The 13,463-nt window shown below is 40.6% G+C and overlaps 2 protein-coding genes across 2 annotated transcripts in view; both read left to right on the top strand.

Moving 5' to 3' along the window:
• coro7 (coronin 7) overlaps positions 1-6,330 on the top strand; it is a gene marked incomplete at its 5' end in the record, with an annotated part of 106,460 nt that extends 100,130 nt beyond the window's left edge. The window contains 16 exons of the mRNA XM_083897152.1: positions 954-1,052; positions 1,145-1,249; positions 1,342-1,501; positions 2,139-2,314; positions 2,423-2,531; positions 3,312-3,398; positions 3,496-3,638; positions 3,724-3,828; positions 4,013-4,098; positions 4,189-4,330; positions 4,432-4,521; positions 4,744-4,860; positions 4,969-5,104; positions 5,223-5,314; positions 5,402-5,488; positions 6,108-6,330. Coding sequence (XP_083753278.1) covers positions 954-1,052; positions 1,145-1,249; positions 1,342-1,501; positions 2,139-2,314; positions 2,423-2,531; positions 3,312-3,398; positions 3,496-3,638; positions 3,724-3,828; positions 4,013-4,098; positions 4,189-4,330; positions 4,432-4,521; positions 4,744-4,860; positions 4,969-5,104; positions 5,223-5,314; positions 5,402-5,488; positions 6,108-6,116 — 1,743 coding nt within the window. The 3' untranslated portion in view covers positions 6,117-6,330. The remainder of the gene's footprint in view (positions 1-953; positions 1,053-1,144; positions 1,250-1,341; positions 1,502-2,138; positions 2,315-2,422; positions 2,532-3,311; positions 3,399-3,495; positions 3,639-3,723; positions 3,829-4,012; positions 4,099-4,188; positions 4,331-4,431; positions 4,522-4,743; positions 4,861-4,968; positions 5,105-5,222; positions 5,315-5,401; positions 5,489-6,107) is intronic.
• A 1,788-nt stretch (positions 6,331-8,118) lies between these two features.
• Positions 8,119-11,097, top strand: pam16 (presequence translocase associated motor 16). Its single transcript, XM_083897154.1, has 5 exons — positions 8,119-8,181; positions 9,041-9,125; positions 9,289-9,425; positions 9,792-9,857; positions 10,972-11,097. The coding sequence occupies exons 1-5, from the start codon at positions 8,179-8,181 to the stop codon at positions 11,059-11,061; spliced, it is 381 nt and encodes a 126-aa protein (XP_083753280.1). The 5' UTR covers positions 8,119-8,178; the 3' UTR covers positions 11,062-11,097.
• The last annotated feature ends 2,366 nt before the right edge of the window (positions 11,098-13,463 follow it).

The following is a 13,463-nucleotide window of genomic DNA, read 5'->3' as shown; positions in this document are numbered from 1 at the left end:
TAATGATTTTTATTCAAAATAATAACTTTGCCCTTTCGTCAAAGAACCAGCAAAACTGTTTTCAGCTGTGCTAACATCATTGCACAAGGGTTTTCAAGGGTTTTCTAATCATCCAATAGCCTTCTAACGCCATTAGCAAACACAATGTACCATTAGAACACTGGAGAGATGGTTGCTGGAAATGGGCCTCTATACACTTATGTACAAATTCCATTAAAAACCAGGAGTTTGCAGCTAGAATAGTCGTTTACCACATTAACAATGTATAGAGTGTATTTCTGATTCATTTAATGTTATATTCATTGGAAAAAAAACGCTTTTCCTTCAAAAATAAGGACATTTTCCAAACTTTTGAACGGTAGTGTATATGAAATTCAGCGGGTTCTGAAAGTGAAGCCAATGCAGAAATTAAACCTGTATTTTATTTTATTTTTTACTTGAATGGTGCAGGCAATTCTATAGTCTATAAGGAAATGGCCCTATTTTTCCATCTGATTACTAAAGTCAGCAGGGCTGCAACAACTTTATCAATTATTTTTGATCAACTGATTAGTTGTACCCAGGTTCATGACACTTTCTGCATCCGAGTTTGCATGTTCTCCCCATGTGTGCGTGGGTTCCCCCCCCCAGGGTTCTCCGGTTTCCTCCCACAGTCAATATGCAATATGGGGATTAGGCACAATTGGACACTCTAAATTGACCACAGGTGTGAGAGTGAATGGTTGTCTCTATACGGCCCTGTAATGGACTGGTTACCTGTCCATGGTGTATCCCGCCTTTCACCCTATGTCAACTCAGACTGGCACAGCGCCCCCCGCGACCCTCATGTGGAGGATAAAGTGGCAGAAAATGGATGGATGATTACTAGTTGTGGTTTGTTCAGAAAATGTCAGTTGGTGTTTTCCAAACCTGCTTTCCTTGTAAACTTAAACTTGAGGCATTCTCTCTTCCAGAGTTCAGGCCAGGAGTTTCATGACGACCTTTATCCAGACACAGTGGGCACGACTCCAGCCATGTCTGCTGATGAGTGGTGGCAGGGAGGGAACAAGCAGGTAAAGGTTCTCTCCTCTCAACTCTCAACTTCATCCTGTCTTCATCCAAAACTGTGTGGACACCTCAAACATTTCGCTCTGCTTGTCCTCAGGTGGAGAAAGTCAGCCTCCAGCCTGAAAAACAGCCCAAAACAAAGGCCCCTGCAGCAAGACAGATGCCTGCAAAAATGGAGGCGGCCAATGGGGGGAGCAAAGGGGTAAAGAACATCTAATTGGATTTTCCCAGAAGCATTTCTCTCATCGTGCCACCAGTCGCTCTGATACCATTAACCTTCTAAAAACTTCACAGGATCCAGCTCGTGGCTGCTCCACCTCTAGTAGTCCTCTCAGTTCTCCCAGCAGCAGCGCTGCCCAATCCGGCTCTCCCTCCTCCACCTCTGGCCTCTCCTCAGGCTTCCTCCCCAGTCCCAGTCCCAGCCAGACCACCAAGGCCATCCAGAGCATGTTAGGTATGGACACACGTAGATGTTGGTGTGGTGTAAACACATTTGATCAATGTGGTTCCTCAGCAATGACCTACTATGGTTGAATCAGAGAGACATACTTTTACATTCATTAGTGTGGTGTGTGTTTGATTGTAATCCAATTAAAAATGAAAAGTTATTTCAATAAGAATTCTATTGGCGTCAGAAGATCTCATTCATATAAGGTCATTATCTCAGCTCTTACAATAAGATTCAGTTTAAAGTGCCCTATTAGAACAGAGATGGTCAAATCAGGCCTGTCCTATCAGGCCAAACCTGAGATCATCATCCATATAAATCACTTTAAATGTAGTTACTGGGAGCTAAAGCCTCTTCTCTTTGCACAGCAGCCATTTTGACACATTTCACCAGGAAAAACACAGATGTCTCTGATCACATTATTAATTATTAAAGTCAGAACACTGTGTGACAGTGAATCAGCATGCACACTGAAACTGAGGACTGAGCTCAACCATCATTCATTGATCATTTATACCTGTTATTACCTACAGTGACTTGCCTTAAATAATTATGCTGCCCTGTGGTTTCCTCTTACATTATATTTGTAGTGATGTAAAAGTTAAATCAGAAAGTATATTAAAAAAAGAATTCTCCTGTCCAGGACCATCCTCCAAGTTCCGTCACATCCAGGGCACACTCATGCATCGGGACACGCACATTACCAACATAGGCAACCTGAACCTGACCACGCCGGGCGAGTGTGACGGCTTCTGTGTCAACAGTCAACTTGTGGCCGTACCTCTCTCCATCTCAGGGGGGCAGATTGCCATCTTTGAGGTACAAGTCGTGTTGATTCAAAAGAATGTTGATGGGTTCCCACTGTTGTACTTTCGTCTGTATGTTTGTACATACACGTGAGTGAGTGAATTTATCGGCTCTCCTCAGCGCTCTCAGCCTGGCAGGGTACCAGAGACAGATCTGCCCACCGTCCAAAACGCTGTCAATGTGGCCGACTTGTCATGGGACCCATTCGACACACACAGGCTTGCTGTGGGTGAGTAAACGAACATGTGACGGCCACTGCTGCTCAAATCCACTGACTGATGGTGTATATCTCTGCAACAAGATTTATTACTCTTCTGTGAACATATAAGAGCTTGTGTAGCTGTACTTTTTTTTAAATCGAACTGTAGTGTAAAAGCACCTATGAGTGGTCATCAAGACTTGAAAAGCACTATATAAATACAGGCCATTTACCATTTAATTTACCATTTTCATATGCAATACATACTGACCATGTCATAATATGACTAAAATGATTAAAATCATCACACATGGTCAAACACGTGTGTGCCTCTCTACTTAGTCAGCAACCAAAATCCTGAGCTAAATCACCTTGTGCAAATAGAGAGTGCATTCTACCACTAAGTGGTTACCAAATACCAAAATAAAAACAGAAATGTCTTTTCCACTTTATTTTTGACTGTGGCTCTGGAGGTTTTTTTTAAGCTGTGTCCCCTAAAAAGCAGTTGATTTTGTTTATGGGACAATGTATATTAATAATAATAATCAAACAATTTAAATATACAGGATTATAGCCAAAGGCTAATTTCTATCCTTAGTCCCTGACAGGTTGATGGTCCCTATAAGTTAAGTTAAATAAATGGTGGTTTGATTCCTGGCTCTTCCAATCCACATGCCAAAGTGACCTCAAAAACACACTAAAATGGTCCCCAGTGTGTTAATGGAGGTAGTGATAGTCGTTCAGTTTATAAAATGTGATCTAGGTGCTCACATTTCCATTGATTCTGTTGTCCCTCCCTGACTGTCATAGCTGGTGATGATGCTAAGATCCGGGTGTGGCAGGTTCCAAAGGGAGGTCTGAAAGAAACCTTGACTGAGCCCGAGCTCATCATGCAAGGTAGGATGGTGTCCTGTTTCCAAGTCTGAAGTATGTGCATGTTTCAGTGAAATGAAAGTAAAATGAACCGACAAACCGCTTTGACCTCCCCTCATAGGCCACACAGAGAAGATTTACTCCATCAAGTTTCACCCTTTGGCCAGTGGACTCTTGGTGTCTTCATCGTATGACCTCACAGTCCGACTGTGGAGCCTGGAGAGCGGAGAGCAGGTCAATCTCCTCACTGGACACGAGGAACAGGTGCGTGGAATACATTTACAAGTTAAAATCTTATTTTTGGCAATAAGTGTCTGAGTTTTCCTGTCGCCTCGTGGTTCTTGCTCAGATTTTCAGTATGGCATGGAGCCCAGACGGGAAGCTCTTGGCCACCGTGTGTAAAGACGGGAAAATTCGCATCTATGACCCTCGCAAGTCCACTGCACCTGTGCAGGTATGTAATATGGTTTGATATTGCCATAAAAATAAAGGCTGAGAAGTGAGATGTGTCTTTTTCTCTTGTAATATAACATGCATAGCTCCACGTAGTTCTTTGCATACTTAGCTCCACGTAGTTCTTTGCATACTACAGTTACTACATTACGATGTTCCTTAACTGTTTGTTTGTTGTTTTGTAGGAAGGCCCTGGCCCCGAGGGCCACAGAGGAGCTCGTTTACTGTGGGTGTGTGAGGGCAAATACCTGCTGGTGTCTGGATTTGACCGGTACATAATATGTTAAAATGTGTTTTCATAGAACAGCACTGAGCCGGTCAAGAGAAAGCTTACCATTGCTCTCTCGTCCTTCTCTTGCAGTCACAGTCAGAGACAGCTGTACCTGCACCCTGCAGATTCTCTGTCTTCTGGAGCCGTAGCCACTGCTGATGCTGGCATCTGCCCGTCCACGCTCATCCCTTTCTATGACCCTGACACCAGTGTGGCTATTCTCACTGGAAAAGTAAGCACATTAAAATAAATAAAACAAGAGTCACAAGTTACATTTGAATCAAAACCAAGAACAAAATCAGAATTGCACTTGTGATTTCTTCTGTCTTGTAGGGCGACACCCGAGTGCACATTTACGAGATCATCCCCGAGGAGCCATACTTTATTGAGTGCAGCAGTTACAACTCTCCTGAGATACTTAAGGTACTGAGCTGGTATTTTAACATTTGATTTATGCATCCAACCATTAGTGTTGTGTACCATTCACGTTTAAATCCATACAAGTGCAGGTACTGGTACCCAACCCTGCCATCCACACATACACTGCATACACAGATAGCTGAGTGTTTAAAATGCTCTGTTTGTGGTGTTTGTTTGTCTGCGTTCACTAATCTCTGGCACTTTTTTGTTCTTTCCCATTTGCAGGGCTTGGCCTTTCTCCCCAAGACGGAGTGCAACGTGCGCGACGTGGAGATAGCAGTCGGGCTAATGCTCACTAAGACGTCCGTCGAGCCTGTGGCCTTCAGGGTGCCGCGCGTCAAGGTTGAGAGCCAACTCCGCCACCTAGAGAACACATGTGAATACTGCACCCGCACTAACCATTGTTCCTTTAATAAAATCTATTTCTTTCTCTTTCCTCTGGGTCTTCAGAAAGAGTTTTTCCAGGATGACGTGTACACAGACACAGCAGAGTGGTGGAAACCAGCTCTGACCGCCTCTGCCTGGCTGTCCGGCTCCAATGGACAACACAAAAAGATCAGCCTGAAGCCCAAAGACATGACTCCAGGTGAGGAACACATCACATACTGAAGCTGCTTCTCTCCACGGTCTAATATGTCAGTGTTGAATATAGTCTACTGTATTTCTTTAGTCTTGATTGCGTGTGTGTGTGTATTTTGTCTCAGTGAGTGAAGCCCCCAAAGAGGCTCCAGTCAGGAAATACCTTCCCTCGTCTGTTTACCTGGAGGAGAAATCTGACGAGCAGAAGAAAGAGGAGGTGAGAACAAACTAAAATACGGTATTATTGCCTTTCTACGACACGTGCTTTCGTTTCTATGACTATGTCTGTTTATGTATCGCTCAGCTGCTCAGTGCCATGGTGGCCAAGCTGGGGAACATGGACGAGCCACTGCCACAGGAGTCCTTTGAGGGGGTCGATGAGGACGAGTGGGTGAGTGAATGTCATCCGATCCAGTCCGGTCCAGTCCAATTTGATTTATAAAGCAATGTTAAAAAGCAACAGTAAAATCCATCCATTCATCCATCTTCTACCACTTTATCCTCCACTTGAGGGTCGGTTGCTGTAAAGGAAAGAGAGCTAACCATGACATCAACCGTGTGGTCCTGCATTAAAATCCATAAAAGATAATACACTCAAGACATTAAAGGCGCCATATGTAAGAATGTGGCCAAAAACAGTTTTTTAGAGGTCTTTTAGGTTTCGTTTTCTGACGTAACTGGCAACCCGTGGTTGCTCGGCAGCTGAGACTCTACTGACTGCAATGACTGGTAGACAGCGGTAGGTGGCGCCACATGCCAAAACATGATTTCAAAACACAAACATGATTTGCAGTCTGCAAAATATTTTTTTTATGCGAATATTTTGGCTGTACTGTTGTTGTTGGTGAGTTCAGTTTGTTATATGAACATTATTCCTGAGTCTCTGTGACATATTAGGAGGATTTTATGACCTGTTGCTTTAGATTTATTACATAATGCACCTTTAACCACATAAAGGACATAAAACATCAATAAAATAACCAACATCTACTCTACTCTCTGTTTTTCAGGACGACTAAAGGAGACGTTCTGCCTTTGTCTCGGTGCCAACAACAGTGTGAGGAGATCGGTCTCCATGTTGCCAAGTGTCAGTGCCACCTCTGATGTCTTCTTAACTAACATCTCAGCCTACGTCTTACAAATAAAGAAAAAGAAATAAAAATACTGCACAGTGCGAGCAAACCCTCAGCTGAGTCGCCTACAAACACCCTGCCTGGGTGACGCATGCAAAATATTCACATAACAACAAAAAAATACCTTCTGAAAATGAGTACTGTATGTGTATCGGTGCAGGTTTGGGAAATAATATGTCATGATATAATATAAGTGTTTGTTGTCTAACTGCATGAAAGTTGATGTGCAAACATTATTTAATGTTTGATTAGAATTCTTAAATATTTTAACAATCATTCAGGAGACTGTAAGGTTTTTTTTGCTTTTTTTTCCAACTATCACTAAAATCACAATAGGAAATGATATATAAACATAATTAATAACAGAAATAATGGTTTTACTGACGACAAACAACGATGGATATTTTGATTTAAACATAACAACGTCCTGATATTAAAAAAGAAACAATCACGTACTCTTTCTGCCCACTGTAACATTATCGTGTGTGGATATTTGTCACCACAGTGGCTCGCTCGCTGAATGCTGATGAAACAATGAGTGAATATTGTGTGCACGTGAATGACCAAAACTTCCTGTTTACACAAACTCACTCTTACTGTAACGCGTTCAAACCTTCAGCAGCAAAAACAAAACAAAACGAGGATACCACAGGGTCACCAGTGCTCATGTTTGGCCATGAACTGGAATTTTCTTATAACAGTCATTCATATTATATGTTTTCCTAACATATGTTACTGTATTAGTGCCAATTTAGATTTGAATGTTTATTGTTATTATGTTTATGTCGGGGTTAAAGATAAAGAATATGAATGAATTGTCACGCATTGAAAGCCAAACCGCCTTTGTATACTTTAGATGATTTATTTCCTCTTATTCCTTTCATCAAATCTTGCTCTTTGCTGTGTTTCAGACTGTTCGGGATACAATCCTCACTAAATGAGCTAACCTTTCTTGTCGTATTAACTGGTATTAAGTATTTGTGGTGGTAACTAGACGATAACAGTATAATGTTGAAAACTAACAGCCATGGTTTTAACCTCTGATCAGAGCAATATCACCAATAATCCAGGCTTTCTTTACAACCACTGACTGACAGTCAGCAGTTCAGCCACGATCGTGCACGTCCACAAACTGCAGGTGTCATCAGTGCATGTGCAGGGTAAACTGTGTGTGTTTGTGATTTCTTAAACACAATTGTAATGTTTTCACTGGATTCACTTGCCTTCCATTGTGTTGAAAAGAACTTCCTTTTTATACAGTTTGGAGTGTTGTTTTTGTATCAGGTGAATGATGGATTGTGGGTCTTTTTTTTGTTCTTTTTTAAAAATATTGTCTTTCAATAAACACATTTGGACCAATTACTGCTGGTGTTTGTGTGATTTAGTCGCATTCTCTCTATATATGACCTTTTTACTGTTTTATTATGTATGTTTTGTTCCTTTTATTTCGCTGTGCCTTTAACTCTAAAGCACTTAGATCAACCTTGGTTGTTTTTAAATGTGCAGACAATTAAGTTTCATAGATTTTTATGACATATGTATGTATGTATGTATATATATATATGTATATATACATATATCTTTGTATATATATATGTATATATATGTGTGTGTGTGTGTGTATGTATATGTATGTATATATAGCTTTACTTTATGAATAATAACGATAACTTATAATACATGTTTTTATTTCAAAAACTTTTGAATGCTAATGGGGTTTTTAAACCTGTAATTGGATAAAATAAACAAGAGGGAAACACACCTGCAGTTGGACTTCCGCGCCTCTATGTGGCAGTGTTCCAGATATGAGCGACCAATTGAATCCACTCAAAACTTGTATCGTTGGTGCTACCGTGAACTTCGACCTTTCACTAACCTTCATTGGAGTACATGTGCGGGAGGCAGTGGCCGCTTACTGTTCACTGAAACTGTATAGTATTTTTTTTAAATGGTAAGAATTCGTGTTATTGTTGTCGCGTAAACGTTGCCGAGTCCAGCGGTGTGTTTGTTTGTGTTAGCAGCGCTAGCAGCGTTAGCAGGAGACATGGTGGAGCTGCTGTGTGTCATTGACTGTGTTTGTTTTCTAAGCATTATTACATAAGGCAGCTGTGTCCTCTTCGTCCACAAATATGTAACTGTCCGTGAGATTAAGGAGACGCTCATGGACCAGGACGTGGGGATATTAAATCGTGACTAAACGTGACGCAGGACCTTGTGGAAACGCTGTCACAGTGATGTCAGCAGTTACGTTTGTGTTATCAGCAGGTCAGGGTTGCCAGGTTTGCTAAAACAGTAAAAAAAAAAAAAGTAACTCAAAGAAACAGTCTTATACTTATAAGTACCAATCTAAATAAACCGTTTATATAAGTCCAACATCGTTGCTATCATTATTATAACGAGGAAGGCAACACTGAAACATAACGAGTGTGCCACCACTGTGATTCCTCAACGTCTTGTCCTTAAAACAGGTCTAATCAACCCAAAGGCCATGGATTTATCAACCCTGACACAGAATAATCTCTAAAAGATGACTTGGGCTTTTTATTTCTTCTTTGGGAGACATATATTTTGTTCCACAGCTGGAAAATAATGTTTTGAAATGGCTACAGCACAAATGTGTTTACATCTTCAGAGTTTAAAATGTTTAACATATCGTATCTGTATCTGTATCTGTATCTGAACAATTGGTATAATGCTTTCCAGACTAATCAGCTCTATTAACTGACCTTTACTTGTTTTGTTTCCAGCAACCATCGGTGTCTTATGACGTCTTGATCTTGATTTTGTGCTTGTGTTTTATTTCCCTGCAGGCTAAATATCTTGCACAGATAATTGTGATGGGCGCACAGGTGGTGGGACGTGCCTTTGCTCGGGCTTTACAACAAGAATATGCAGGTATGATCATTATCGTATCATAAGTGTTCATTGTTGCTGAAATCATGAATTGAAAAACACAAAGTAGTCATAGTAGGATTCAATCAGATAAGTCACTCGGTACAATCGTTTTTGCATTTACTTTCTTTGATGTCTTGAGTGCATGTTATATTTTCTGTCACAGCGAGCCAAGCAGCAGCGCGGGCCAGAGGCACAGCAGGTCAGCACTCCGCTGCAGCCTCCAGCATCACTGGAATAACCCTACAAGAGGCGCAGCAGATCCTCAATGTCTCCGATCTCTCTCCTGAGGAGATTCAGAAGGTGCTTTGACCCTTTAATTTGATAAAATATTGTTTGGATTTTTTTATTTTCACCTTGTCAATAATGATAACAACATGTATCACATCCATAATGCATTGCTCTGTCTGCACGACTCTTTTATTATTACATACTGGCTAAATTTCTATCTGTAATGCAAGTGGTTAGAGTGGAATGGGTTGCAGTAGTGATGTTTGTTTGTTTGTTTGTTTGCTGTGATTTCCATGCATGTCAAGATTTGCATCAGGAATCCATCAATAACGTTCAGCTTATTCTATCAGTGAATTTCAACTTTTTGTGATCACAAAATGTGTGTCTTAACTGTTGGTTAAAAACAAACGCTAACACTCGTGAATTTCTTTCTTTCAGAACTATGAGCACCTTTTTAAAGTCAATGACAAGTCAGTAGGCGGTTCGTTTTACATACAGTCAAAAGTAAGTGTACTGTACATATTTACTTTGTTTTGTTTTTGGTGGGTTAGTTTGTCTGTTAGCAGAATTGCACACAAAACACTCAACATAATTTCTTGAAACTAAGTGGGAGGGCGGAGTGTAGGTGGATGTAGAACCCACTGACTCATGGAGTGATCCACTTAAAGAGATGGGTTTAAAAAAACGTCTTTGCATTTTTTTGAATTTCTAAAGAAATAATAGAGGTCATTATTAAATTAACCAAACATCGGTACATTACCAATATACATACTTTTAGTAGGGATAATCTTTATTCGCACACTGTAAAGTTAGGGTTCTTAAATGTTTGTGTCGCTCACTGGTTAGTTTTCTCCTCCAACAGCACGTTGCTTCATCATTCTTTCTCTACTTCTCTTTCATGCCACAATCTGTCATTGGAAGAAAGTCATTTCTTTTTAAATATATAGTGTTTATTAGCAAAATGGGAATGATTGATTGGTAGTTGATTGTTATTTTAACTCTTCTCAGGAAGATACTCTATTATGTAAATCTGTATGTATGTAAAACGGTAGTATTCATAATTGTTGTATGCTGATGATGTTGACTAATGTTGTATAAAATTAAGAACTTACGGTACTGCAGCGGTATACAAATCATATGCTCCTCATCTTCAGTGTTGATGCAGGGTGTCCACGGGTTTAAAATGGTGATTTCATGAGGTATTAAATTGTGTCCGTAGAATTTTAATGCAAAAAGTATGCATGAATGTATTTATTTTCCTCCCTGTAAACAACGATGCGCAGGCATGCTCGCCCTGCAAGATCAGAAATAATATCAGAAATCGCCCAAAATTGTACTCTATACATTTAATTGCAAACTATAACTGTTTTGTAAGTTAAATATTTGTTGCTGATTACAGCTTGAAGTGGCGATAAGGTCTTACAATATTTTGAAGTCTTGAAAAAGTCTTGAAATTAACTTCAGGATTCCTGCAAAGACCCTGTGATGCAGACCATGTCACAGACCAGTTCTGTTCTGAAATATACATTTGTGACTTTCGAGCATGTCGGAGAAATTCATTCTTTGAAGTGTTTTCTTTCTCTCATCGCCGGTCAATGTTGTTTGTGTTTGTGTTTAGGTGGTGCGGGCCAAAGAGCGTCTTGACGAGGAGCTAAGTATTCAGTCACAAGACCAAAAGCAGCAGTCACAGCAGAATACAGAAACATGAAGTATGATATGATATTTGCCCCCGTCTTTCCTCCCCATGTCCTCTGTAAATTATAACCTAATAAATGCCCTGTCCTTTTCTCTAGTCCTGACTTTGTGGTTTTTAGGCAGTGGAGGCACAAACAGTAGTCATTAGAGGATAACATTTCTAATTTGTTGGCGATTGTCTGGGTATTATTCGATGATAAATGTGTGTGCCGCTGCTGAGCCGAAACCAAGCTGTTGTGGGAAAATTTGCTGTGTGTTAATGCAAACGTCGCTCTGAGCTGTCGGAGAGAAAATCCTCCTCCTGATTCTATAGCACAACACCTCCGATTTTAAATAAATGAAAACCTACAATGGCTCTATACATATGTAGCACTGTAGACCGAGACTTGAAGCTAAAGCTACACAACGTGATCAGGAGGATAAAGATATAGAATCATCAGTCTCTTATTAATGTAGCCTTTTAATGTACTTATGAATTGTTACATTAACTCATCAATTGTCTCCAGCCCCGTGACCCTCATGTGGAGGATAAAGCGACTGAAAATGAATGAACACACATTTTAACATTTAGATTTGTGACCCAAATCAAAACACAGCTTGTATCAAATGCAACTTTATTAAACATTTCTCTTTTCATTGACATTATTATCAATATCGTAATAAAATTCCTCTAAAACAGGAGCACACTGCTATGTTGTACCAATTGGAGACTTTTACAACTCGGAAATTCGGCCACATGTTCAGCCACAGAACATGATGCCAGGAAAAATATATTTTCATATTATCATTGTTTTTATCATATAGAGTATAACTTCTATATTTATTTAATTTTTTTTACCTATAACAAAAAAAGGCACTTGGAAAAATTCAAATACTGACATAATATCTCACACATGTGCAAAAAAACATAAGTTTGAACAGGCCTTGCTTGGCCATAGTTTTATCATTAACCCTTTGTCATGCAGCACTGTTGGCACTTCAGTCAGTGGCACCCTTTTAATGACATTTGCGGCCGTAAAGTACCGCTTTAAGAAAAAAATCTAACTTTTTTTTTTATATTTCAGGCATTTTTCTGAACTATTTTGTACAATTACTCCTGCTTCTCAAATTGACTGAAGAACAACACTCTGCTGTGAGAAAGGATGTGTGTGGCAGCATCCCCCTTATCTACACGCATCGTGAGGGGTGCAAAAGTGCAGTCGAGTCTGAGCTCAAAGGGTTAATACAAGGTCATACAGCTTATTTTTATATTGAAACCATGTGGATCCTGGAAGGATCCGTGTCATTATCGCTCGGCTTTCTCCTGCTGTGCTGAGTCCCTGTTCGATCAATAGACGAGAAACAGACAAACAGAGAGAAGGAGGAGGAGGAGAGCTGCCGCATCTGTGGCTTTCACTGTTGCTACGGAAACCATGTCTAGCCTGCTTAGCACCTGTTTCTGATGACATCACATGCCTGGATTGTCCACTCACAATGAGAGATTCAGTTCAAATACGCAGCCTGCAGAGAGACTGGTGTGTGTGTGCATGTCTGTATTTGCTACAGCTTTTCTGGCATAAACACTGACAGGACCAGCAGTCCTCTTGAAGTCCAAAATCTGGTCCTGATGAGGCAGAACCTCACATCTAAGGAATGAGTTGAGTTTAGGGCCAGTTAAGGATAACTCTCTGTCCAAATGAATGGGAGTGGATGAGAGTCCTTAAAAAGATCACTGTGCAAACCTGTGTGTGTGAGAGATGAGGTTTCGGGGTAAGTGCTTGAGGCAATGATGACAAAGAATTTCTGAGGCTGAAGCACAAGTATGCAGTTTATCTCTGCTGTGAATGCTCGTAGACCTGTGGGGCAGCCCGTGAGATTTCATTTGTTTTTGTTTACTGTGAATGCAGCTTGTTAGGGAGACTGGAATGCATCTCTGGTTTATAAAAAAAAAGGGGGTGGGGGGCAGGGGGCTGAGTCTTTTGGGTTTATTCTATAAAAAAAAAAAAAAAAAAACCCAGAGGGCAAACAGAGTTCAGTGGCCTACTTTTCAGCAGGCTGGTGCCTGTGAGTGGCTGCCACATTGGGCACAGCAACTACAGAGCCGAGAGGACTGTTTGCTGGGTAGGTGGCCAGATGGAGAGCGGCTGCACAGCACAGCTATCCTCTCTGCCTGTTTTCCCTCTGCTGGCTCACACTCTCTTCCCTCCTTTATGCCTCCCCTGTCCATTAATTTATTCATTCTTTTAGTCTTTTCTGTCTTTGCTTTCAGCGCTGCCCACCATTTTACAGTCAAATGTAATTTCTTGATGCTTTCACTGAAGCTCACTGTCAAAACAAGTCAAAACAAAGGGAATATTTTATCCTCATATCCTATCGTGATTGTCATGGTTGGGGTGTGATGTCACAGCAGTGGTTTTCAACCTTTGTTGTCCTGTT

Source organism: Microchirus variegatus, assembly GCF_963457635.1.
Source record: "Microchirus variegatus genome assembly, chromosome: 10".
NCBI classification, from domain to species: domain Eukaryota; kingdom Metazoa; phylum Chordata; class Actinopteri; order Pleuronectiformes; family Soleidae; genus Microchirus; species Microchirus variegatus.
This window is presented reverse-complemented; position numbering and strand designations above follow the sequence as displayed.

What these genes read in the sequence shown, in the direction of transcription:
- pam16 (XM_083897154.1), top strand. An exon ending in TTTACAACAAGAATATGCAG is followed by an intron (nt 9,126 to 9,288) that starts GTATGATCATTA and finishes TTTCTGTCACAG; the next exon opens with CGAGCCAAGCAGCAGCGCGG. An exon ending in CGTTTTACATACAGTCAAAA is followed by an intron (nt 9,858 to 10,971) that starts GTAAGTGTACTG and finishes GTTTGTGTTTAG; the next exon opens with GTGGTGCGGGCCAAAGAGCG.